This window comes from Tachysurus vachellii, chromosome 21, assembly GCF_030014155.1.
Source record: "Tachysurus vachellii isolate PV-2020 chromosome 21, HZAU_Pvac_v1, whole genome shotgun sequence".
NCBI lineage: Eukaryota > Metazoa > Chordata > Actinopteri > Siluriformes > Bagridae > Tachysurus > Tachysurus vachellii.
This window is the reverse complement of record NC_083480.1, coordinates 1,934,570-1,962,427: the sequence shown is the minus strand read 5'-3', so window position 1 is coordinate 1,962,427 and position 27,858 is coordinate 1,934,570. Positions and strand designations below refer to the sequence as shown.

Here is a 27,858-nt window from a genome sequence, read left to right as displayed (position 1 = left end):
TCACTCACGCAGTCACTCACTCACTCACGCAGTCACTCACTCACTCACGCAGTCACTCACTCACTCACTCACTAACTAATGCACGCACGCAGTCACTCACTCACTAACTAATGCACGCACGCCGTCACTCACTCACGCCGTCACTCACTCACTCACGCCGTCACTCACTCACTCACGCCGTCACTCACTCACTCACGCCGTCACTCACTCACGCCCTCACTCACGCCCTCACTCACGCCCTCACTCACGCCCTCACTCACGCCCTCACTCACGCCCTCACTCACGCCCTCACTCACGCACTCACTCACGCACTCACTCACGCACTCACTCACGCACTCACTCACGCACTCACGCACTCACTCACTCACGCCGTCACTCACGCCGTCACTCACTCACTCACGCCGTCACTCACTCACTCACGCCGTCACGCATTCACTCACGCCGTCACGCATTCACTCACGCCGTCACGCATTCACTCACGCCGTCACGCATTCACTCACGCCGTCACGCACTCACTCACGCCGTCACGCACTCACTCACGCCGTCACGCACTCACTCACGCCGTCACGCACTCACTCACGCCGTCACGCACTCACTCACGCCGTCACGCACTCACTCACGCCGTCACGCACTCACTCACGCCGTCACGCACTCACTCACGCCGTCACGCACTCACTCACGCCGTCACGCACTCACTCACGCCGTCACTCACTCACTCACGCAGTCACTCACAGCTTGCTGGACGTAGGAATCTCAACCTTACAATTGGTAGCCCGACATCTTAACCACTAGGCTACCACATCCCTTAATTTGTGACATGTGCAAATAAACAAGTCTTTATATCTGATTTCTAACAGCACTAGTGATCATTAGATTAGACAGCACTTTGTGAAATGGTTTTATAAACACAAATAATAAACACAAAGACAAACTTAAATCGAGGACAACAGAAACAACGCTGAAAGATGTGAACTTGGTGTGAAAACAGTCCAGAAAAGTGAGGGTTAAAATAAGGGCGCTGATAGCTCACCACCACCATGCTGCCAGCTGGGATATTTGCATAAAATGTGAAGGAGAGAGATGGATAGAGTGAGTGAGGGAGGAAAAGAGAGAGAGAGAGAGAGAGAGAGAGAGAGAGAGAGAGAGAGACTGACTATGAGAGGAGGAGTGCGTTCACCCCAGACACTCCCACAGCATATAAATCCAAACCGTACTGAATTTCTCAGACAGAAACCACACGTGGAGCTCAACTCAGAGGCACAGAGAGAGGCAAAAGATTGAGTGAGTAAGTGAGAGAGAGAGAGAGAGAGAGAGAGAGAGAGAGAGAGAGAGAGAGAGAGAGAGAGAGAGAGAGAGAGAGAGAGAGAGAGTGAGAGAGAGAGTATAGCACAGGACAAAGTTTCAACAAAGTCAAAGAAGCTGTGGATAGACAGACCAAACACCGTGGATGTCAGTAAAGAAGCTAAAAAGACAAAACATTATCGTTAACTGAAGCCTTTAGAAAGTCAGCAAGACGTTTTTGTGCTGCTCCACAAACATCCAGTACTCCATGAGGCAGCGGCGCTGATGTTCTCTGCATGCAAGAAAGGAGTCTGAAGTGAGGAAGTGAAGTAAGGTGGTCCTGCATGCTGTATGGTTTCTATCCACTGCGTGATTGCATGACCAACACTGCATGACTCTGGACCGTGTCTGAGGTCTGAGCCACAGAGTGCTCTACAAGGGTTTTATACAAAAAATGTCATTCGCAATGGTGCGTCCAGCCCCAAGCCGCTACCTATACTCGGACATCTCCATGATGTCTGAGGATGAGGAGAACGGCAGCGAGAGCTCGGGTTCGGATGACCGCTCCTTCCAACTGGACGCCTCTGGCTACGAGCTGAAGGTGGGTGGCAGGAAAAGGAAACCGGGCAGCGGAGGTGGAGGAGGGCACATTGGTGGGCTGCTACCAGGCACTGCAGGCAGTCCACCGGGTGAAGGGCGGAAACGGAACGTGGCTAACGCGCGGGAACGAGACCGTACCAACAGCGTGAATACGGCCTTTACAGCTCTCAGGACTCTTATCCCCACCGAGCCGGCAGACAGGAAGCTGTCCAAGATTGAGACTTTGCGCCTTGCTTCCAGCTACATCTCGCACCTCGGCAACGTCCTACTGGTAGGCGAGGCCTGTGGTGACGGGCAGCCCTGCCACAGCGGTGGACCTTCTACAGCCTACTATCATCATCATGGATCACCTACATGTGATTCTGAGAACTCGCAGCCCAAACAGATCTGCACTTTCTGCCTCAGCAACCAGAGGAAAATGGTGAGTGGTCAACACAGACGTCTGCCCTGATTGGGCTGAACCATGAACCTACTGCAGCTGCATGATGCCTTTATATATATTGTGTATAGTCTTAAATTGATTTTACGTGATTGTAAATGCATAAGCAGCATGTCGGGTCATACTGTGCTAAATTAAATGTTTAAAAATACACAACCATTTTGTTCTAAATTTAAAAAAAAAAAAAAAAAAAAAAAAAAAGAGAGAGAGAGAAAGATTCTGGCTTACGTCCATGTTTAGTATCGAGCTCATAACAGGTCTCTATGCTGAATCTCACCCTGTAATGACATTCACTTCGGTCAGGATAACGGCTACAAACACCAGGCTACTGCACTCTCAGAGCTCAGTCTCCAGTTTCCACTTAATGCTGTTCCTTATAGTTCATAAGGAGACTTTATAAAATCACACACTTGCTGCTGGAACCCGACTGTCAGGGAGTCTGCAGATGTCCTGTCTGTCGTTCTGCCTCCGGTCCTCAGTAACCCCGGCCACAAAACCTTCAGCACATCACGATAAAAATACATCAGTCGCTCAGCCATGAGGAACGCAGTCACACCAGACCTAAAGCAGAGGAGTGTGTGCCCAGTTAACTCACAGGGTTAAGGGTAAAGTCATCAGATATCGGTGTCATAACCACCACGCTGCTCTCAGCTCATCAAAAATGTAAAGCTCTATAAAACTGAAGCTCAGTGAAAGCCCTGACGTACACTAAGGTTATAGTGAATTAAAATATGCATGTTTATGACAAATGGGCCAACGGGAGATATAAATATGCAAATGTTAATGTCCTGTGAGCTAAATATTAAACCACAGCATTGAGAAAACATCTGTCAAGCAGCTCAGCACCATCCTGAGCCACTCACTTTCCTAATGTAATAAAGTTCTTCCTAAACGCTCCATTAAGAACCCTGTAAAGCAGAACGCGCTGCTTAAGAAAAGATATCATCTCAAAGGCTTACAAATTTTCATTTAACCTAATTTGCCAGGCAAAGTGCAGCAAAACAAAGCATCCACCTCACTTCACCTCACTCCTGACCTCAGAGCTGAAAGGATGGTGTGTGTTATATGAAAACCGGACAATGGCGTTGAGGATTTGTGTGTGATTGAGATACTTAAACCAGACCGAGCTCTAACACGAGATCCGCCAAACCGCACGCTGCAGCCCGGCTTATTAGAGCAAAACACACCGCTCAGCCAAGACTCAGCGCTTTATTGTTTCGAAGGAAAAACCCAGTGAACGCAGGACGTGCAGAGGGAATACCGATGTTTAATTGTTGCCAGGTTTCATACGTTCATATTGTGAGATAAAGCAGACAGAAATCAGAGCCACTGAATACAGAGCAGCAGAAATAACACACAGACTCATGGTTACTTTAACAACAAGAGGGAGTTCAAAAATAATTTTTTTTCGATAACAAAAAATCACTACAAGTAAAAAAAAAATATCTGGTTAAATGTTTAACTAAAGGGACAGATAAGAATACACAAGTAACCAAGAAATGACACGTGGTATGTAAAAATATGACAAAAATATGAACAAATCAATTTTTTTTAGATTTTTAAAACAAACACAGATCGTTAGGAGCGAGAGCAAAACTTTACTGTATAATATCTGTAACTTCAGCAGGACAAATGACGGTCAAACCCGACACACTGTGTGCATGTGTGTGTGTGTGTGTGTATGTGTGATATCAGAAGTCTTGTGGTATTTAAAGTCAGCTGTACATCCTGAAGTTCTTGAGTCATGTAACTCCGTACACATTGTGTGATTTTTAAGATTTCCTTCATCAGTGGCACACAGAAAAGTTCCGTTCATCAGTGCTGTTCGTAATCAAACAGCTGAAATCATTAGCCAGATTTCCCTCCAGAAACACGGGCAGTACAAAAGATCTAAAAACTTCACAAATAAATGACGGGAAGAAAGAAAATGGTCCCTTTTAAAGACTAGCAGCCGAACGAAATCACACAAACAGCTCGGCTTCAAAAGATCGCAAATATTATTCCACTGCGAGTCCATTAAAGGCTGGTGATCTAATCGACGTAACAGATACCAAATATGACATCATTACCTTCAACCTACCAACCAAAATATTTGCGTTACGTCTCAAGACTAAAGAAAAACATGTCTGCGCTTCGGCTCCTGAGAATTCAGTGCGTTACGAAAAAAGATGAAAAACAAACGCAGACGGTTCTCTTTTCTCTCTCGTGTGATGCTTGCAGCCGCAGTCAGTCAGGTGAAGTCTGTACGGAGAATAAAAGGGTTGTGATTACATCTGTACATCTCTCAGCTAATAAAAAAAGAGAGAGAGTGTTTGTGTGTAAGATAAGCAGGTGACAATGCCTACAGAAACTCAGTGTGTGAGAAGTGGATGTGAAGTTAAATAAACAAACAAACAAACAAAAACAAAAAAAACATTTATTTTTAACTTTTTAAGTAATTATTTATTCTGAATAACTGGCTTTTTCTGCAGTGTGTTTATAAAACTCATCATTTCCTCTCTGCTCATTTCAGGGCAAGGACAGAGAAAGAAAAACAGCGCTGAGGAATTAACAGAGACGGAGAAGGACTCAGAGATTTGAGGAACATCACAAACTTCTGACTGGAGACTTTATGGTGTATATATGCAAATAAAAACATATTTAATTGATCCTATATAAATGACACTCGGACAGTAATCACGGTGATGACCCAGATTTCAGAAGATTTTCATATCCGTATACAACTCACTTCTCCACCTCACTGGACATCTCCAGTCTCCAGCTTCAGCACAGAGCAGACACTAAGATCTTCATCAAGACAAAAACCTTCAGAGACGAGCGACCGAACACGAGGAGAGAGAAGCGGCGCTGAGGGTTAAAGCGGAAGTGTACGATCAGAGAGAGTGTGTAGAACTGGGAAGACGGAGAACAATGAAACGTCTCCTTTAACAAATCTGATCTGATCTCACACACATCTCGCACGTTCAGTCGTGCTTTTAGCTTAAGAATCAACCGGCTCTAATTTAATAAACTGAACAAAATGTAATGTATGTTAAATATGGCAGAATTCATATACTCACTGATCATTAAATTAAAAACATTACACAGACAAGCCTTTTATTTTATTCTCATCAAATATTTATTTTTTTTTGTCTCAGACTTAACTGTGTGTGATGTCTTTAGAGTCACAGGCTGGTAAATGACCTCCAAAGGGGAAAAGAAAACCCCAGAGTGCTCACAGGTTATATGAAACACTCCCACTTACGTCCTTCTTCCATCACGGGCATCATGTCCATCACATCCTGTTACAATAAAGCCTCACTATGTTCAGTAGCATCTCCAAGGTTTGTATGTGGAGGAGATCTGGACAGATCCTGCAGCCTCTGCTTGCTCATGTGACCTGACTGACTGCCCACAGAGTTCCCAAGCTGAGATCCTCTTGAAGTCCACAATCCAGATCACTTTAGAGCGTGAGGAAAAAAAAACCCTGCCTTTCAGCAGCACAGGTCAGGTTACAGAGCAGCGTCTGGTCTCAGACTCCTACACAGTCGTGCTGAGAGTTTTCCCTTATGTAGACCTCTGAGGGCCATGCTGTAGACTCACTTCTCTGATCAGCGTAAACAGCCACATCCACACAAACCCGCTAACCTCCACACCTTCTCCACTACACACCACTCATATAAACCTCTGACGCTGCAGCTCCACTGCACTCAAGAGGGTTTTTTCTTTTGTTTTAGGGACCAGATCATTTACCCTCCTTAGAAATTGCAGCACTGTTTAATTAAAACACCTTTTAAAATTATTCTGTTTTAATGAGACAGTTTTAACCTCATGAATATAATTAGCTTGTGTGCAACTACACATAAAACTAAGCTTTTCTTAAACTAGCCTTTATTCGGTGTCAATGATAAATAGGATCTTGTTGGACATTTTAAAGAATTGAAGTGTAGACTGCGTCTGTAACCAGAACAGATTTCCATGAAGCTGAACACACTGCTGCCTCCGATCATTTCTTGGTCATTATAAAATGTGTAATTAAATTTTTTTCCACTAATGACGCACCAGTGCATAAATGTACCAAGGCATTCCACCTTTAATAAGCAGGGAAGCTTTTTGCTAACCTGACCATGACAATCTGCAGAGACCGAGCGCTCATACCATCAGGGCACACAGGCCATTTCCCAGCTCCAACTCCACAGCACGAGACTGGATGTGACTGTAATAATGGTCCCAATGGCCAAGTTTCCTCTAAGCCTCGAGTCTGTCTGGAGGATGGTTAGCAGATGACGAGCAGACTGGTCTGGCCTGATTCTGCTCTGCTTAGCATCAGCTTGTTTTGTTTCAGGCATCCCATCGCACTGAGCGTGGCTCTTACAGAGGAGGAAGAGATCCATGCTCCATTTTGTTCGAGCTTGAACCTTTCGGAAGCTACAGCACCCTGTACACTTTCACCCCATCTAATCCTTTACCCTCAGTCTTCATCATCTTATTTGGCTTTATGAAAACAAAACCCATAATAAATCTCATCATTATTTTTACAACACCAAAACCTCAGTCCTGAAAATGAAGGTCACTCAGAGGTCAAGCAATTAACCACAGCAAAAAAGAGCAAATAAATAAATAAGTAAATAAAACAAGGCTGATGTAAGCGGTTGCTTCCAGCATGAACTTGCCACTCAACTCCTGATAAATAAATAAGCTGAGATTCTTGTACACAGGCTTTAACCTTGGAAAAAGCATGTGGAAAGTTTGCATTTTGGCAAACCAGGTTTCAAATGGGTTTCCCACCTGGCCTCCGAGCATCCGGTACATCACTCAGAGACAGTCGTTATTTATTGAAAATTAAATATCTAATGATGCCCTGAAGCTTTCCTCACTACAGACTCAAGTATTATGACAGAAGTGAAAGCCATTTAGTCGGAGCCAGGAGAGCAAACAATTTGCCCAAGATTGCAACTTTCCTTCTTAACCGTTAACCGAAAACATCCAGATGTTAGTCACATACTGATATTTTTGTTTCTTCCTTACATACTGGAAAAAAAAAATTGTTTTAATGTTTGTTTCGGGTTAAAATATGCACAATGTCATTTAGAGCTATAAGAAAGGAAAGTAAACTGCTGTTTCAGAAAAACTGAAGGTGTGGAACAGGATACAAGGGAGAAAGGAACTCAGGACTTTTTAATGTAAAGTGTTCGATTAAAAATAAATAAATAAAGCAGAGATGAAAATCTGTCTTGACGGAGTGAATGTAGATGAATTGTCTGTCTTTGTGATGTAGAATATACAGCTTATGCATTTATGCCTTAAGGGAAAAGTGTTGAATTCTCCTTCCTGAAAATCCTTGACATAACCCCTTCTCACCCATGGCAGGCGCTAGCTCCAAACCCCCCCATGACAGGATCACTGGCAGTTGGTTTCAATCAGGCCTCTGGCCGGACACACGTTGGGCCAACAGGGAGTTGTGTTGAAGACCGGATGAAAAGGAAATCCTAAAAACGATGGAACGACAGGTGGCTGGTTTGGCAGCAGCGGAAAAATAGTCTCTCCTCGGTCCTATCCTCAACCCTCCCCCACCAAACTCCACACACCTGCAAGAACAGACTGAAGAGCAGGGTGCTGTCGGCTCCATCCGTCCAGCGCGAGTCACAATCCACCCAGTCACGTTCCTCAGACCACCCTCGTACCTCTACCCCCAAACCCAGAGAAGTGCTGGAGATCAACATTCCCTCGTCGACTTAGAAAAACACATCCCCGCTTCTCCTTAAATAGACTATTAAAAAGAGATTTCCTGCTGATAGCACAGTGACAGGCCAAAATTCCACATAATTTACGAGCGATCTGTCCATTTTATCACCGTATTGATTTCAGCAGACTAAAAGAGACTGAAAGCAGACCTTTGTGTCCTCAGAAAGGAAAGCTTATGGAAAGTTCTTCACCTGCTGCAGACGCACCAAAATCTCTTATATTCTAGTCCAGAGTCAACTGTAGCTCAGGTTCCTCTAATGGTGCAGGTTCCCAAAGACCAATCGATTCCAACGGACAGATCTTTTATCCATGATCTCATGATCAGAGTATTTTAAACCTTAAGTTTCAAAATAAAATCTAAAGAAAGACAGACATACACTACATAGAACACTAAAGAGGACAGGATGTTACAAGAAGACATTACAGCAGACGCTACAGAGGACAGGGCACTACAGCAGACGCTACAGAGGACAGGGCGCTACAGCAGACGCTACAGAGGACAGGGTGCTAAAGGGGACAGGACACTACAGAGAAGACACTGCAGGGGACACTACAGAAGGCAGGAAGCTATAAGTGAGATGTTGCTATAAAATACAGGGTGCTACAGATGACAAAGATTCAGAGGACACTAAGGGAGAGTACACTACAAAGGACAGTACAGGGGACACTACAGAGGAGAGGGCACTACAGAGGACAGGGAAGGCTACAGGGGAGAGGGCACTACAGACGACGCTACAGGACACTATGCTACAGAGGACACTACAAGGGACATACAGTGGACAGGATGCTACAGGGGACAGGGCATTACGGGGGATGCTACTGGGGGAGACTAAAGGGGAGACTACAGAGGACATGATGCGACAAAGGACACTATAGGGGACACAGTTGCATCACTCCTGGTCTAACATTCAGATATGTCTCTTCCGTGTTGTATCTGTGACACGTCATTACATCCTGACCTCCTAATTCTCAATAAACCATCTTTAATGCATGTGGCAATGTTTACTTTTGTTACTTAAGTCATGTTTCAGGGCTTCAAGAGAGTGTATTCAAATTGACCTGAAATATAAGCCATGTTGACACGCACACAGACACACACGCAGACACGCGCACACGCACGCAGACGCGCACACGCACGCAGACACGCACACGCACGCAGACACGCACACAGACACGCACACAGACACGCACACAGACACGCACACAGACACGCACACAGACACGCACACAGACACGCACACAGACACGCACACAGACACGCACACAGACACGCACACACACGCACACACACATGCAGACGCGCAGACACGCACCCACGCAAGCAGAGACACACCCACGCAGACACACGTTAGTTAATTACTGGATGGTAATTTCATTCCTTCTGAGAAGAGAAAACTTCACTTCCCCTCTGCATGTGTGTAGGAGGTGTGTGAGCTGCTGAATTAAGCGTTTAAACACTTCCACCTTTCTTCACACATACTTTCTTATAAAAGAATGTCATAATCAGAAAGCATGGACACAAACCAGCTGTTTATTCTTCAGCAGTCCAACACTGACTCTCCACACAGATCTGGACTTTAAGTTCAAAACAACATGACAATGGCCTAGACCTTTATTATTTATTTAGAAATAATACTAGAACCTTCTCCAGAATAAGGATGTTAGGTCCCGAAGACTTCTACAGACGTCTCTGAGTGGACTTTATGTTGCAGGGTTTTTATTGGGAAACCAGAGTGATGTCAGACTGTGGAAAATACAGTCATCTGTGTGCTCAGCAGCACCGACTGCTCTCTCTACATCGTCCAGAGCTACACGGACTTCCATAAAGGAGGTTTTAGCAGTGGCTGAGAGCTGGGAATGATTATTTTATTCTGACGCTGAAGCAAGTCCTTCTTGCTGTCAAGATTCTCTGATCTGTATCAGATTAACACCAGCCGCAGACACAGTGTGGCTCAGTGGCCTCATGATTATGCTGGAATCACCTCATGCCATCCAGCAGGAAATCTCAAGTCATACGAGCAGGAAGTTATACATGCTCTTTACATCACACTACTGCAGCTCTGCGTACTGAGAAAATCTAATGTGTTTCTCCTCAGAGAATCAGAGAGAGTGAGAGAAAACGCAAGAGAGCACGAGAGAGAGAGAGCGAGAGAGAGAGCAAGTGAGAGCACGAGAGAGAGAGAGACCAAGAGAGAGCACGAGAGATCGAGAGAGAGAGCACGAGAGAGAGACCGAGAGATTGAGAGAGAGAGACCGAGAGAGAGACCAAGAGAGAGAGGCCGAGAGAGAGCACGAGAGAGAGAGCACGAGAGAGAGAGCGAGAGAGAGAGAGCACGAGAGAGCGAGAGCCTTAGAGAGAAGGAATCAGAGAAAGAGCACGAGAGAGAGAGTGAGAGAGAGCACAAGAGAGAGCAAGAGCCTTAGAGAGAAGGAATCAGAGAAAGAGTATGAGAGAGAGAGAGTGAGTGAGAGAGAGCACAAGAGAGTGAGAGCCTTAGAGAGAAAGAATCAGAGAGAGAGCACGAGAGAGAGAGAGAGAGCACGAGAGAGAGAGAGAGCACGAGAGAGAGAGAGAGAGAGAGAGAGAGAGAGAGAGAGAGCACGAGAGAGAGAGAGAGAGCACGAGAGAGAGAGAGAGAGAGAGCACGAGAGAGAGAGAACGAGAGCACGAGAGAGAGAGAACGAGAGCACGAGAGAGAGAGCACGAGAGAGAGAGAGAGAGCACGAGAGAGAGAGAGAGAGAGAGAGAGAGAGCACGAGAGAGAGAGAGAGAGAGAGAGAGAGAGAGAGAGAGAGAGAGAGAGAGAGAGCACAAGAGAGAGAGGGGAAGGAACTGACACACGGGACACATGGAGTCTTCTGAAGGACATCAGATCGACACTCACTAGATGGAAGGCTTTAACTGAAATTAAATAAATACATTTATATGAATTTAAAATTTTAACAAATGACTTCTATAAACTTTTACACATAAGCCAATGTATTTTTAAAAACATGTAGGAATGTTCAGAGTATCGCTAACTGAACAGCACAGTGTGAAATGTATCAGTGTTACATCATCACACTGTCCTGCTGAACACTGCTCTTACGCGCCGCTCTTACACCACAATGTCATCACACACGTGTGGTTCATCATCACTGCTCCTAATGAGCGTAAGCAATTTCCAGAATTACTGGGATTTTCTAAACAACCCTCAGTGGAGAAAGTCTCTCTAGTATTTTTGTGTTTTTATTACAGACTCAGTTGAGGTCACTACTTAGACAGAGGGAGCTCAGTGGTTAAGATGTTGGACTAGTGACCAGAAGGTCATGAGTTCAAATCCCAGCCCTACCATGCTGCCCCTGTCCTTAAACCTTATAGAGCTCGCTTTTATAAAAGAGATAAATGTGAGTCATTCTGGATAAGGAACGTCTGCCAAATACCATAAAGAATTTGTCTAGAGACCGAGAGCAGAACAGTAGCTAACAGAAATAAGACTGAAATGCCCAGAGACAAGAACACCACCACAATAAAGTGTGTGAAGTGTGAAGGACTGATGATGAAAATCCACTGTTCTGTGGGATGGATGGGTTAGATGGATGTATGGGTGGAGGGAGAGATGGAGGGACACTTTAGCAGAAGAAGAAGAGGTGGATATGAGTCATGTTTAGATGATACATCATGGTTCTGTAACGTCTGCTCTCTATCTGATATAAAAGAGCAAGTTCCAGGGCAGCACTGATCCCAAGCGGGCACATCGTTAGCACAGGTAGAACGACTGGGTCATGAAACTGAACCATCACCTTTCTACATTCCGCTCATGCAGATGAATCAGGTTTATCTCTGGGATGAGTGCATAATACCATCTCTCACTCCCACGCTGAGCTACACAATAGCTCAATAAAGACGCAACACCATCTGGACGACAGTCTACCACATTCTCACACTTGTGCAAGCTGCTTCCTCTCAGGACTGTCTGGATGAATATGTTACGCCTGCTTATGCACGTTCACGCAAACAATTTAAATGCCCCTCCTGCACCTTTACGGTGCACAGCTCCTGGTAATGATCAGGACTTTTTTCTTGCAGTAGCCGGTCAGCGGCCGGAAGACAGAGTCATGGTTGGTCTTATTCTGCAATGTGTCTTCATTCATTTTGCTGAGCACATGGAAAAGCCATTGGGGGGTGGGGTGGGGGGTGTCTGATTTCCTGCCGGCTATGTCTTGGACAGACGGCGCAGTTGCCCGTATTCCCTCTACACTCTGCTCACAGGAAATAGCCCATTATTACAAAGGAGGGTGGACGAGAAAGAAGGCTCTAAACTTTGGAAGATTTGGAAGTCTGCAGTTTTTTATTTGTAGAAACTTGTGCCGAGATCCGAGAGACCTGGAGCCGATCTTATCTGCTGTCCGCAGGCAAAAAAAGGTCAGGGCCCAAATGTTACAAAACAACCATGTAACCACACACGAAGCAGAAACTGAGATGCAGAGCATGATGAAATCGATGAGGTGAAAAACAAGATTCTCCTGCTACAACAAACAGAAAACCATCTCTGAGTATCCTGAAATATATTTGGGGAAACTGGTGGCTCACAAATGTTACCGAGGACCGGAGCAAAAAACAAACAAACAAAAAACAAAACAAACAAACAAAAAAAAAAAACAAAGAGGCCTGGCTGGAGTGGAGCCCTGAAATGTGAGGTGAACATGTCTACATCCTCTGCGGAGGCTGGAAACTCTCGCTTCACTTATTGAGCTCATGTAGTGTGAACACCGAGTGGATCAGATCAACAAGTTTCAGAAGTCACAAGCAATGACCCTAGAAGAGGGTTTTTTCTGTCAGAAATTTAATGCATCCAATCCCAGGTAGAGCACCTTCTTCTCCATCAACTACACATATAAACATCTGTAGGCCTCCATGTGGGGAACTCACCGTTAGGCTTGAGGATAATAATCATTTATTTCACTGTTCAAAAGGTCAGGGGCTCAATGTCAAAGTAATAAAGCTGAAATAAATGATTAGTAGTCAGAAGTTTGGGACTGTGAGCTGCCCTCATCGAGGCCTACAGAAAGAACCATATCTGGCAACAACCACTCACAAGATTGGAAAAATGTTCAGCACTTCCGGAGTAAATGAGGAAGGTGGTCACTGACTCTCAACCACCCCAAATACACAAAGCAGGAATCTGCCCCCCCAAAACACAGCCACTGTTAACAGGTCATTCTGGGTTGGTAGGCAACTGCCAAGAAGAGTTTTGGATGGCTGACGTGTTTAGGTTGTACAGCCTCACAGACACTCCAGCCCTCCGTGTGCCAGGGGTCAATGATTTGCAATGGAGCATTTAAATGAAAGAGAACAGGAAGAATTTTTTAATGGCTCCACGTGCAAATATGAGAAGTCACAGAGCTCCTGGTAATGAAAGAAGGTCTGCATCACAACTCTGGAGGCCTCATAAAGTTAGGAAATCAAAACAAAACTGAGGAAAAAGTGCAATGTAATACAGATTTACAGAAAAGCAGCAACCTTAGCAGAGATGATCATCTGAAATCTGCTGAAGCTTCAGCAGTCCAATAACGTCCAAATACGTCTTTTTTACATTGGGAGATTTCTCACAACCGAGTTTTAGCATAAAGCAGTTTGACTTCTAAAATGTGACTTTAATGCACTAGTATCGAAGTGTTTTGTAGTTTTTACTTAGAATGAAGAATAAAAAAGGTAAATACAGCCCTGTGCAGCAATAATCCCAGCTCAAGAGCTTTAAGGACCTTAATTGCTTGAGTAACAGGAGACTAACTATTATTTAGCAAGCGCTTAAAATGTAAATTGGAAATGAAACAAGTCAGTGGCACTCGATGTACTAACACACAATTTAAAATGGCCGACATTAAGCTAAACTTTCATGATTTTAGGACAAATGAAACAGAAATTCTAATCAAAATGTGTGTGTGTGTGTGTGTATATATATATATATATATATATATATATATATATATATATATATATATATATATATATATATATATATATATGTATACACACATACATGTATGTATGTACCAGCAGTTGGCAATGTTCTGAAATTTCCAAGCAGAAATTAAATCTGATATCTATGTTTTGTTCTTAATCTAAGATTCCACTGATAAGGCGCGAGTCTTTTGTTCCTGTTTTGATTGCTGTAGCGCCACCGTGTGGCCAATCAGGGCAAGGTGTTGCGCTGTTGCAGACAAGTGGATTTCTACCATCTCCATAAGTCTCTAGACTGTAAAGTTTGGTCTGCACATCAGTTTCCGGTCATAAAAATAATAATAATAATTATAAGCAAGCATGAAAACACATTTCTGGGTCTCTGCATAATTCCTCGTGTTACTTCTGTGCTGTTGTCATTATTCTTCTAGAATAGTAAAAAGGTGCAGATGAGTGTAAGCGCTGGAGACTTTGTTTATGTGGATGACTTTTTGAATATTTCCTTAATCACCTGATCATTTTTGTGCATTGTTTTTGAGTCTACTTACAGTCTGTATTCATTTTCTACACATTTTAAAAACGCGCTCATGCGTGACAGCAGAACGCTGAGCCAAAGTGGCAGAAAAAAAGGGAAACAGAAGGAAAACTGAAGTAAGGAAGAAAAGGCAAAAATTGTAAACCAGAACAGAAACAACAGGAGCTTGTCGGTCCCTCGGTACATGGCCCCTTAATGAAGGGCCAACAACGGCTTTACGCACGTTTCCTGGAAAGATCCGTCTTGGAGCAAAGTAAACAAACCTCTCTTAATTAAAACCAGCCTTATTATTATGGTTATACAGTGTGAACAGACACACGAGCCAACTCACCTCTTCATCTGAAGTGTCCTGATCGTACTCATCCACCTGAGAAGATCCCCCCGGGTTCACACTCTTCTCCACGGTTTCATCCACTTCAGTCTTCTGCTTTTCCTTCTGCAGCTTTCTGTTCTTAGCTGTCCGAGCCTGTGGAAAAAAGTCACAACAAAGTCTGTAAGAATTTAATAAAACCCTTAGAAAGTAATAACGTTTAGACATAATCAATGTTTTTCAGACGGAATTGAAATCAAAACTTAAAAGCAGAACATTTCCCAGAGAGGACACAGATGGTAAAATGTTTAACAGTAGAGATGTTCTCCACAGCTGGGGCTTATATGCTGATGTCCTGCTTGTGTCCAGGAGTCACTCTGAATAAACAGCACTGTGGGAGTCCTGGGCCCTGATTCAGTCACAATGCTAGTGTTACTAAATGTTGGTTTATAGTGAATTTTGTTTACACTGCTCCTGTTTCTGGAAACATCTGGGCAGCTTGTTGAGGTTACCATGTCTACATGCTTCAGGCTACATGTCAAACAGACAGGACTAATCAATTCCGGTCTGTGATCAGTAGACATGGCTGATACAAAGTGCATCACGTAGACGTGTGTATGATCCATGATGGTGAACTGTTCAGAGGTTGATGATTTTACTTACATCAGCTGTTTTTGTTCACTTCCATTTAGTGTGCAATTATTAAAAACAAAAGAACTACAGTTCTGGGGACACGGTGGCTTAGTGGTTAGCACGTTCGCCTCACACCTCCAGGGTCGGGGTTCGATTCCTGCCTCCACCTTGCGTGTATGGAGTTTGCATGTTCTCCCCGTGCCTCGGGGTTTTCCTCCGGGTACTTCGGTTTCCTCCCCCGGTCCAAAGACATGCATGGTAGGTTGATTGGCATCTCTGGAAAATTGTCCGTAGTGTGTGATTGTGTGAGTGAATGAGAGTGTGTGTGTGTGCCCTGTGATGGGTTGGCACTCCGTCCAGGGTGTATCCTGCCTTGATGCCCGATGACGCCTGAGATAGACACAGGCTCCCCGTGACCCGAGGTAGTTCGGATAAGCGGTAGAAGATGAGAGAGAGTGAACTACAGTTCTGTTATTCCTGTACAGTTATGCTGATACTGATATTACCCCATCATATCACAACCATAATGCAGCGCCACATCGTCAGAGGAACTGAAACCAAATCTTGGTGGCAATTTGCTCTGTTTTCTCTTTTCTATGTTTTTAAAATCCACACTGTGAACTGACAGATCCTGAGTTTTGGTTGACATAAAGTAGAAAATGTACAGCGAAAGAGAACCGTGTTTCAGTTCAGGAAACCCTGGAGAATTATAAATGGTAGAATGTGTGTCAGATCTGGATCGGGTGAAGGGGTTTTCCAGGCCATCACACATCCCAAACAGAACCAGTACCACTAACTGATCTCCAAACAAATCGCTTCTGCTGGACGCTCATCTCCAGAGCTTCTTTCTTAACTGCAGCAATTTAAGTGCAAAGGCTTTTTAGACATTTCTGGATGTTGATGGATTGCTGGTTCATGACCTGTGCTGCTCTTGTTCATGAGGAGTCACTCATTCAGCCAACTCCATGAGCAAAAACACCTCGGTTAGATCCACCAGCTATTATTTCACCCAAACCTCACTACACAATGTCTCTGGTCGCACTAAAAATGCATGTAAAGCTTTAACCACTAAAAACAACATCCAAAATCACATTACTTTCCATTTCCTAGTCTTAAATCTTGTGTCCTGCATGGCAGCATGACGGTGTGCAATGTTTTACTACACAAACTTCCTCCATGTGATTTACTCACAGGGCATTTGGACAGGGACATTGAGGATAAAATCCCACAGCGCTGACCTGTATTCAGTAAGTCACTCGCTCAGGAAAAGCAGAGCCATCAGACGCAAACATAAAAGGGACGATTTAAGCTCCAGCATGTCCCAGGAGGTGGTGAGAGGCAGGTGAGTAACCCATGCTAATTTATGGCTTTGGGGTGTCCTGATATCTTTTGGAACGCAGCATTAAGTGAAACACTTCCTCCCTGTTGTCTAGTTAAATCCACATCAAGCTAGCTGAGCTGTTTCAAAAGAAACGGCCTCCAGAAACCTGGGACATGTTTTTTTTTCCTTGCCTGCCCTGAACACTTAAACACAAGGTGAAATGGATCTTTAAAGACGTTAAAGGAGTAAAACGGGACAACTACGCTTGTCATGTGGTAAAATTTAGCATTAGGACAAATGGAGAAGTAAACGTTGTGGAATAAAAATGAAAGAAAATATTCCCAGTAAGGCAAATAAATAAACAAACTGTGTAGTGACTAATAATCGGAAACCAAATCTTTCCAGCCAGGCCTCATCATTAATGTGTTCCTGGAGTTCCAACTTTCTCAAAAAGTTTTATTTATCCTGATCAGGAACCTCTCCTGGGAACACTGGGAGTGAGTTAGCTATACACCCTGGATGAGAGACCAGTCCAGGACAGTACAGGACATCATGCACACATATCAACCTCCAGGGATCTAACTGCCATGTATTTGGGAGGAAGAAGGAAACCCAGGAGGAAACCCACCTGGACAAGGGGAGAACATGTGCAGGAACTCCACAGAAACAGGGAGCTGTGAGGAGGCCATGCTACCCACTACACCAACACATCAATCTTCTTCAGAAAATCTGTTGTGTTTGATTTGTCTTGAAACAGAAGATTAAAATAATTTTCACAACTGAATGGTTTGGGAACTTGCTGAATGGTCCAGCAGTGGCAGCCTGGTGCTCCTGGCATTTCAACTCAACTTCCTAACCAGTAGCCAACCATGTTGTATGGTATGACCATGCTGACTCTGTACATGTACATCCTCATCCTTATGCTAATACTTTCCCTAGTTTTGCTCCTTGCTCAGAAAAATCATCAGAGCACAAACATAAACGTCTATATTTCTGCTGTGAGAGTGGCGATAAATCGAGTGTGCTGCAAGATGAAAAGTTGTGGGCTGTAAGGGTGGGCGGGGGAATGGGGTCTGGGGGGTGAGTGAGGGAAAATTTTTAAACAAATGCCCATGGCAACTCGCTCCTTTTATAATTCGGAACAGTTGTGAATCATCTAAACTTCTAAAATCACTGAACGTGGTTTGGACGCAGTACATGATAAACTGCAGCCAGTAATCTTCAGGACATCCGTTTCAAATCTGAGCACCTCCAGTGGCCCTGTGGGTGAACAAACACACACCTACGCAGTGATCATCATGCGAGGTAAGTGCATGCACACACACACACACAAACACACCAGACAAATCACTTGTTGGCTGCCTTACTGTGATTTTTCTTATGCAGGCCCCAAATCCATAATTATTCTGTTGCTTCCTGTGAGCTGCATCTGAGTTAGTGTGTGTAAAACAACACCATCTCCCAATTAAACATCCACCCAATCACTGAAGGTCCACAGCACCTTCTCAAAACACTGGAGGTCATAATCAGGTGAACGTCCATCAGCCCACTCTTCCTGCCCCCAGTCGGCCCCTCATCAAATCTAGGAAGAGAAATCTTGTGTCTTGGCGATGGAAGTAGACCAGACACGTCTGTGGAGTGCCACTTGTGCGTGGGAGTGCAATTTGTGAGAGGAAGAAGCCTTCCTGGTAAGATGAACCCCATTTCGCCTTCCCACCCACTCACTAACAGCGTGAATGTGGCCGCTGCTGGATCAGAGCCATGACTGCTGCACCGACTCTCCCAGGGATCATAAAACTTCTCCAGCAGCTGCATTAACTTCTGCCTGGTGTGCATCAGGGTCCAGACCGATTGAAATAAGGAAGGAAAAAAGAGGAGCTAGATGGATTAAAAAGCTGAAAGGAGAACATTGAGGCCCACTGACTGACCCCGACAAACACTTCAAGGTTTCACATTTGATACGGTTTCCTGTGATCACAGACACGTCTACTGTACAAAACGACACTCCACTCAGTCCTGTAGCATTAAACAAGTCCAGGTGTATTGTATTGTGTATTTATAGCTGCATGAGGTATTGAAGCTTTAATATCTTTTCGGGAACCATTTTCAATACTGCATTTAAATAATAAAGCACTAGGCAGAGGAGGATTGTTCCCTTTGAGTCGTTACATTTGTACATTTAAAGTTTATACCCTGATTTTTTTCTCTACAGCCGCTTTGTGACGACGTCCATCGTGAAAGCTGCTATACAAGGACAAGTGAGCTAGCTGACATGGCACTCGGTCAACAGGTAAATCAAACTGTGTGTCCTAATTTGATTCAGAAGGGCAACGAGGTCATTACTAAAAGGAGAAAGTTATTTCATGACTGTACAATGAAGAGATTTCCTAAAACAAAACATTTGCTAAGCTAGCATTTAACACTTTTTACTCAATATAAGAGCTTTTTCTTGTTGCTTCACATCTTGGACATCACCAGGTCACCAGCGTGTGTAGTAACCGATGTGAAGAATACAAGATATTGTCACAGAGAGTAATCAGAAGGTGTTGGATATTCCTGCAGTTCCTTTAATAGTGATGTCTTTACATCGAGGCTGTAAAAAGTTCTGAGAAACACAGTTTATTTATTTAAGATCATTATTTCTGATGATCTTAAAGCCACAGGTTTAAATGGTCTGGACCACTGAGAGGTTGAATCTTTCAGCCATTCCTGAGGTCAATCCTCCCAAACCTCATGTAAAGTCAAATAAAATCTAAGTGCAATCTAATACTAGTGTAGAAATAGAGAGTTAAAGTAAAAAATGACAAATATTCTGGGAGTCTGAATATGCTGGAGCTTCTGTGGTGAGAGTCGCTCTTTCTACTGAAGCTGCTGCTGAAAGTTCTGCTGTGTCTGTACAGTGATGGAGTGCCTGAGCGGTGATAGCCATGGTGCCAACATGAATTCAGCCTTCCTGATCATCTGCCCTGGGCTTATTGCCCCAGCACAGAGTGGCAGAACATTCACCACATAGCTCTGTAGATGTTAAAGGATCGTAGCCCCCTCAGAAGGTAGCATGGACTCTGACCTGTCTGTAGTCTTAGGCCTGGTTTATACACATATCAGTGGTGTGGAGATGCTCTGACAGGGTGAAGACTTCAGACTCGTGTGCCCTGATTAGCTCTAAAGCATAAGAATGCTCAGTGAAAGGGTTTCTGAAGTGATTTTACTTTTCTGTTATTCGGCATAACAAGCAGCTTTTGGACTGAAGCACTTGATTATAACGAGAGTTCATACCCCCAGTTCTGTCTTCTGCTGACTTCATTTTATTTTTTTTAATGCTTTATTGTTTTACGTCACCTTCACTGTGTGTATGACAAGTGTGGAGATAGAGACAGTAGAGTGCGGTCCTGCACGATTAACCTGGACATTGTAAGGAATTACAGCTGTACACTTTATTTTTTACACAAACATCATGATGAATGTATTTGACTGCAAATCTGTCATGTTCATGTACCATGTATAGGGCTGGGCGATAAAACGATAACGATATGTATCGCGATAGACACGGGATCGATAGCGATAAATGTGCTCGATAAGACGTTCGATATTTTAACATTCTTCGTCGGAAGAAAACTGAGGTTGCAAAGCAAGTTTGGTTGCATTAACAAAGGCACTCACACTCTGGTAACCTAGTAACGTAGGGAGTGACACACTAACAGCCAATCATGTAACCGTATCATGTTTGGTTGCGCCATATTGGTGTCTTGTGCTGGTGCAGTAACCAGCATTCCAACGAGCATTCCTCGTCAGTAACCGGCGACTGATAAGTAGAAAATGAGCCGCAGCGAGTGAGGAAATTGTAAAAGAGGAAAAGTCAGCTCACCAGTATGGCAGTTTTTTTGGATATTATAACTATGGATGAAACGATTCCTCTGCCTGGAAGCCTCTTTTAATTCATTTTAAAGCACACGTCACGTTCTTGTGCAATTATTTTGTGTGTGTGTGTGTGTGTGTGTGTGAGACAACGTGCGGGCTGCAAAATGGAAAGGCGCGATAATGTCAATGAGCAAAGAGAAGAAACAAACAGGAGAAAACAACAGGAAATGTCCAAGTTTTGGGAGACCATCAGAGCGTCTGTCAGGAAACATTTCTTCAAAGCGCTTTTTTTCTTCAAAGCGCAACAGTTCTGAGCATGTTGTTACCTTTCTTCATTGCAATCACATGCTTCTTTAAAGACTTTTAAAGCACACACATTGAGAGAGACTTTTATATTCTGATTAATATATATATACATACTTAAAGCACTCGGTGTGAAACCATGCATGACTCTAGGTCCAACTTCCTGTCCATGTTTTTTGCCTCTTAATTACCACAAAGCATTCCAAATTAGACAGTAAAGTCTTATGTTATGGCTGAGCTGTAGATTTAGAATCTTTTAGTTCTGAAAGTTAAGTTGCGTGACTTAAAGGCAGTATTTTTCTATTATTATTACTATTTATTTTAATGTATGCCTTAGTTTTGATACTTTTATAATTTATTTTTTGTTTCTGCATCTCAGAAAAAGGTTCATTTAAAACCCAGAATGTTTGGCACTTAAATGTACTTAATTAAGTCAACTTTGTCATTGTTCACAGTACAAGTACAGACAGAGAAACAATGGGTATCTAAATGTTTATTTTTTATAGAAAATATTGTTGTATGCATTGCATAATATACATTTAAAAAATAAAAGTTAATTTTTCTAAAAAAAAAAAAGGAAACCAATTAGTTATTCACCCGTATTATTTTCTCTTGTATATTTAATATCGCTCTTTAATTAAGCAAAAATACATTTTATCAGAGTACTCGATTAATCTGTGAAATTTTTGGTAGAATACTCGATTACTAAAATATTCAGTAGCTACAACCCTAATTATAAGTCTACGAAAATATACTTGAATAGTTCAACTTCAAGTATGATTAGAGTAAGAATAGCTTGTTACTTTTTCATATTTCTGCAGGTTTTATATTTCAATCTGTACTGTATGTTACTGTAGTGTATCAGGTTTGTGTTTTATATTACAGCTGTATCTCAGTCTACCTCAGTTTTATTTCTGTTTAAAAAACACTGCACATATTTTACACACTTTATTCACCAGAAGGTGAACAGCTAGTGAACTTCCTAGCACTAAACTTGCACTAAATTCTCAGGTTTCTATGTTTATATTTAACACTTTGCACTATTTTATTACACTTTATTAAACATTTCTTACGTTTTCTTGCATTTTGCACCTTAAATGTTAAGAGATAATTGTTAAGTGTTCATTGTGACTTTAGACTTATGTTTACATTATAATGATGTGAGTTTTCCTGCTTGCTGACATTTCTGTCTTAATAACTGAGGGGATTATGATCAGAGGAAGGTTAAGTTTAAAATAAAAATGTTTAAATGTAATATATTTTTCTCTTGGTCCTTATTTTAAATGGGTCATAAAAAAAATTCAATAATTATCGATATCGACCGATATGTAATCGTGATACAGTTTTCGTGATACAGTTTTCGGCCATATCGCCCAGCCCTAACCATGTACAAAGAGATGCACTGTTTACATTTCTTCTTTTCTCTTATTCTAATTCTATTAAATTCTTAATAGAAGAATTAATTCTATTTTAAAGACTTTTTGAATCTTTATCTCAAATCCTTTTATACAGTCAGCTGTAGAAGGTCCTACACAGTTGTATGTGACTGATAAAATCTGATCACGTTTACACTTTTCCTCAGATGATTAAACCTGGTTTAAACACTATTAATCTGGATTTGATTAAACCCACAGAGGAAAGGCACAAGATCTCAATCATGTGGTTTATTTCTCAGATGCACTGTACATTATCACACCATGCTGTTGGTGCTCATTATAGAGCCTCTGCACTAATAATAATAATAATAACTATCACATTGTACATTTGAAATAAAGGTGGAGAATTACAGATGCAGAAAATGTCCTCTCACCTGCTCAATACTGCTAATGTCCCACTAGAGGGCAGTTGTGAGCACACTGAGGCCATCAGAGGTTTATTTATTTTTTTAAATACAGTTTCATTCATTCATTCATCTTCTACCGCTTATCCGAACTACCTCGGGTCACGGGGAGCCTGTGCCTATCTCAGGTGTCATTGGGCATCAAGGCAGGATACACCCTGGACGGAGTGCCATCCCATCACAGGGCACACACACTCTCATTCACTCACACAATCACACACTACGGCCAATTTTCCAGAGATGCCAATCAACCTACCATGTATGTCTTTGGACCGGGGGAGGAAACCGGAGTACCCGGAGGAAACCCCCGAGGCATGGGGAGAACATGCAAACTCCACACACACAAGGTGGAGGGGGGAATCGAACCCCCAACCCTGGAGGTGTGAGGTGAACGTGCTAACCACTAAGCCACTGTGCCCCCCGATATACAGTTTCATAGTATAACAAATTAAAATACAAGCACAAAAGGCCAGGTTTTAGATTAACTGATCCAAATTATTCTAAAATTCAAATTGATCTAAAATTTCACAGATAAAGACCGGTCTATAAAAGCAGAAATCGTGACAAATCCAGTCCTCAAGCCTAAACTGCTTACTTAATCCCAGGATCTGCACTTCACTTGTTCCTTCTCTTCTCCATTGGTTCAACTAATAAACCTCTTTGACTCCAAATGGTTAAGTCAGTTACGATTCCTCTCGATGTGTGTAGCCCTGTAAGCCATGTGCACCAGGAACGCCACAGTTAAACAACAGAAAATTAAACCCTAAATACCCGCTTGTGAATTGTGGTGTTCTGAGTTTGTGTATAGTTTTAATGCATTATACACTACCTCATGGGGGGGTGGTAACTTAGTGGTTAAGGTGTCGGACCACTGATCAGATGATGTGTGTTCAAATCCCAGGTCCACCAAGTTGCCACTGAGTCCCTCAGCAAGTCCTTAACCCTCAAATGCCCAGTTGTATAAAATGAGATAAAAATGGTCACTCTGGATAAAGGCTTCTGGCAGAATGAGGATACGCCTCCCATGAGTAAACATCCAATCACTATGCACTAAAGTGAGGGGAGTTTCACTGCTATCAGATTTCACACTTTCATCATTATGAGCGTTGAAGAGAAACACAAAGAAGTACCCCATTACTCACACCTGTGGTGTGGGGACATGTCGGGTTTGGAGAATAGAATGGAGAAAAGACAACAGTAAACAAAACAAAAAGTTTTCAAGCACCGTTTTAAACAGAAACACGTCCTGCATGACGACGCACCTGAGGCACCACCATTAAACATGATCAACAAAACATTGAGACACGTTTCCATTTTAAATTGATAATATCCATACAGTCGTATTCACTGTGTTTCAGCTCATCACTGGAGTCAACAAAAAACTCTCATTATCTCTACCATGAACATCATAATCATCTGTGATGTGCTAGATTTGACAATTTATTGTAAAAGTGTTTCAAACGTAAAGTACAGTTTTTTTGCATTAAGAAAATTTTGTTGCCATTTCAATATTCTGAATGAAAAAGATCAAAACTGTACAAGAGCCACTATGCCATTGTGGACCTGACTGGATTTGTTAGACATATTTATATGTATACTATAAACATCTGGACCAGGACATAGTTCTTGTTCTTCTGCCACTGTGTGTTGGAAACTAAACAATGAATCTAAGGTCAAAGTGCAGACATTCAGCTTTAATAATCTGATGTGTACATAGTTAAAGCACTTCTGCCTTGTTCTTGGGGTAATTTGGTGTGATCAGTTGGATTCACTGTACATCATTTCACTGTTTCACCTCAAGTCTGGGGTTGATTTTGAAGTATAGTTGAGGACACATCATAAATAAAATACTGCTTTATTGTGACAAAGTTTCTGTTCTGATTTCAAATGGGTTTACAGGAATCTCTTGCCTGTGTCAGGGTTCTGTTCTGTTTTTATAAACAATTTTGGGCTGTTTATTTTGCACTTTCTTCTGTCACATTTTCATTTTCTCAAAGGTGATTTTTTGCTCAGTGGTCGTAATCCCCCAGCTCTGGTATTAGGGGTGAACAGAGGATGACTCTGGCCCAATCCCAAACAGCATGAGGATGTAGTTTACAGTATGTGATGATCACTGAACTGTTGGAACACAATGTGGGCTACAAAACAACATGGACATGGAGATAACCGTCACAGTTTTAAAGCAAGGCTGGCCTGTTCGGGTGGGACGGTGTCATAGTCTCAGAACAGGCTGATCAGTGACAATCCAGAGCCAAGATCAGTGAGCAGACAAACAGGCTGAATTAGACCGTGTCTGTTCTCAGAGCTAAACACAAGTGTTTAAGCTTGGTTTATTAACCTAATCAACACATCACAGCTAGCAAGTTTGATCTGAAGTTAGCACTGTTAAAAAGCAGATCTCCTATTTTACCTAAAGCACTTATTATGTCGCTTTGTAGAAGCCAACATTCTGTTTTCCTATTTAAACTTAGACAAAAATATATAAATAGTAACTCTTCCTATGGCTTTCGAGCCACATGCACCAAATTCGGATATATTGTAGACCCTGGTCTGAAGTTTGTTGCTATTACTTTTCTAAGGGATCCGTGTACCGGTACTTCCGGTACCGGGTCTCAAATTGGCCTTTTTTCCCATAGACTCCCATTATAAATTTTGGAGGTTTATAACTCGGCAAGCTTTTGAACTATCTACACCAAACTCGCCCATCTCCTTTAGGGTGATACTCTGAACAAATCTTTTAAATTGGTGTACTGACTGACCTTCCGGTTGTCCCGCAGCCCCGCCCCCAAAATATGCAAAATCAAAAAACTTTTTACAACATGGACATGTGGCATATCAAAACACTCAGCAAAATGAGGGGAACTGCGTCACAGGTTTTCGGATGACGTCACATGCTCGTCTCCACTTGCCTCCAAATGTTTTGGCACCCTAGCGCTCCACTAGATTTCACAAGTTTTATTTCCACTTGCCTCCAAAAGTAACACTGACACTTATGTCCACTTGCCTCCAAAAAGCACCGGCCTTTGCAAATACTTGCCTCGTCAAAGCCAACATCAAAGTTTGATGTACTGATTAAATAGTCGCAGTTCCAGTCTGAAGCTTTTTCAGATAAAGCAACTGATAAGTTTATAGCAATTAATGATCACCAATTAATTTCAAATTAATTCATCATATTTCCTATCGATTGGAAGACGATTAACATTTCAGGAGCTGAATTCATTCAAACACACACTGACTGGATGAATTTAATAGGAATGAACTTCCCACATTTTGCATTGGTGTTGAACAAAAGCAAGGAAACAGCACTGAGCTAACAGCCAAGAGTGTTTAAGATTGATGGGAAGGAGGCGGGACTTCCCTGCGATACATTATTCAAGGATTTATTGTCATCGTTTCAGACATAAATGAACTGAAAATCTGTTGGCGGCATCCTGAGCCAAAGCTATTAAAAGGATACAGATTACTGAGGTGACGAAATGGTCAAAAAAATCTAGTAATAAATAAAGTGTCAATAAATTCAGTCACTAGAGAGTATTGTATTGACACACAAAGCATGACGATGACACACAGGATGGCAGCAATAACAGAGACCCCATATACATGCTGCTGCAGTTGGCTGTACATAGGTTTTGGTTGATGAGCAGTTAAACCATTGCAGCAGTTAAACAGTAAACACAGCAGCACCGGTTTCTTTACCATTTCCTTCAATAAGATCCAACAACCCTCAAGACTTCACAAGACAATCATGTTTATTAAGTCAGACCAATGACTGTAAACAGACCTTTATGAGACAGTGAAAAGTATTGGGCTGCTTTTTTACTGGTCCCAAGCAAAACAATGGCTTTTGTATAGCATCACATATTTAAACACTGAGAACTTGAGGGTGGTGGTGGATCAACTGGTTAAGGCTCTGGGTTGTTGATCGGGGTTCAAGGCCCAGCACTGCCAAGCTGCCACTGCTGGGCCCTTGAGCAAAGCCCTCAACCCTCCCTGCTCCAGGGGCGCTGTATCATAGCTGCCCCTGCACTCTGACCCCAACCTCCTCAGTTGGGGTATGTGAAGAAAAGAATTCCACTGTGCTGTAATGTATATGTGGCGATAATAAAGGCCTCTATTCCCCGTTCTTAACCAGTGAATATTATCTGTAAATAAAAACACACACCTGAGTTTTGCCTGTTGTCTTGATGGAAGTCTCACTGTTTTTTGCTACATTTGCGTTCTTTCCGTTTTCATTCATATCTGAGTCTTCATCTCCATCATCATCATCATCATCATCATCATCACTTCCAGAGTCTTCAAGCCCGGAGAAGACACTTTCCTCACTGTCCGAGAGATCATCATCATCATCATCATCATCATCTCCGTCAAGATGAGCGTCTGTAGCGAACAGCTGTAAAGGAAACAAACAGCATTTTAACTCCTCACAGTCATGAGAACCCTGAACCTTCACTTAACACCTGTTACACAACCTGAACACAGACTGATCAGATGAATCGTGCACGATTTCATGTTGTAGCTCATCACACATGCTCACATGCTGACAGCACGGCACTGATCTGTACTGACTGTTAGCCATGTGTAAACTAACCGCCCGCTAAACCAAACATCTTCTTACTTTCTCCTCGTCTTCCTCGACGTTTCTTTTTTTCGATGTAACTTTACTCATTGCGCCGTTTTGCTGTGTTTCAGCTCTGAACTCAGACATGCTGGAGCTCCTGCTGCAACCACGTGGGTTTCCAGTGAGGTCATAGGTCAAAGGTTAAAATCCTCTCCAAGAAACAATTTCGAGATTTATATATATATATATATATATATATATATATATCTTTTAAAAATAAGCTGAACAAATAATAAATCTCGGAATATTTGTTGCGTGAGTAAATAACTTAGCATTAAAAAAAGTTCGTGCAAGTTTAACTCGACATGAAGAGAGGTCAAAGGTGAAACTTGTCGCGGTAGCTAATAACATGAATTTAAATTAATGCCATTTGTTACAAAATGAATGTCAAATGTATGAGTTTTTTTTTTTTTTTTTTTAACTATTTTGCGAGCCTTTTTATTTTAGCATTT

The 27,858-nt window shown here is 42.5% G+C and overlaps 2 protein-coding genes across 2 annotated transcripts in view; one reads left to right on the top strand and one right to left on the bottom strand.

Annotated features, from left to right (window-relative positions):
- The window catches only part of bop1 (BOP1 ribosomal biogenesis factor), a 55,431-nt gene extending 27,870 nt beyond the window's left edge, over nucleotides 1-27,561 (bottom strand). Inside the window, exons 1-3 of the mRNA XM_060897592.1 lie at nucleotides 27,404-27,561; nucleotides 26,951-27,178; nucleotides 14,855-14,989 (exon numbers count right to left, since the gene is read on the bottom strand). Of these exons, the coding sequence (XP_060753575.1) occupies nucleotides 14,855-14,989; nucleotides 26,951-27,178; nucleotides 27,404-27,493 (453 nt within the window). The 5' untranslated portion in view covers nucleotides 27,494-27,561. The remainder of the gene's footprint in view (nucleotides 1-14,854; nucleotides 14,990-26,950; nucleotides 27,179-27,403) is intronic.
- Nucleotides 1,246-5,371, top strand: scxa (scleraxis bHLH transcription factor a). Its single transcript, XM_060897521.1, has 2 exons — nucleotides 1,246-2,302; nucleotides 4,833-5,371. The coding sequence occupies exons 1-2, from the start codon at nucleotides 1,736-1,738 to the stop codon at nucleotides 4,869-4,871; spliced, it is 606 nt and encodes a 201-aa protein (XP_060753504.1). The 5' UTR covers nucleotides 1,246-1,735; the 3' UTR covers nucleotides 4,872-5,371.
- Nucleotides 27,562-27,858: the final 297 nt, after the last annotated feature.

What these genes read in the sequence shown, in the direction of transcription:
- scxa (XM_060897521.1), top strand. Translation starts at nt 1,736, where the DNA reads ATGTCATTCGCAATGGTGCGTCCAGCCCCAAGCCGCTACCTATACTCG. An exon ending in TCAGCAACCAGAGGAAAATG is followed by an intron (nt 2,303 to 4,832) that starts GTGAGTGGTCAA and finishes TGCTCATTTCAG; the next exon opens with GGCAAGGACAGAGAAAGAAA.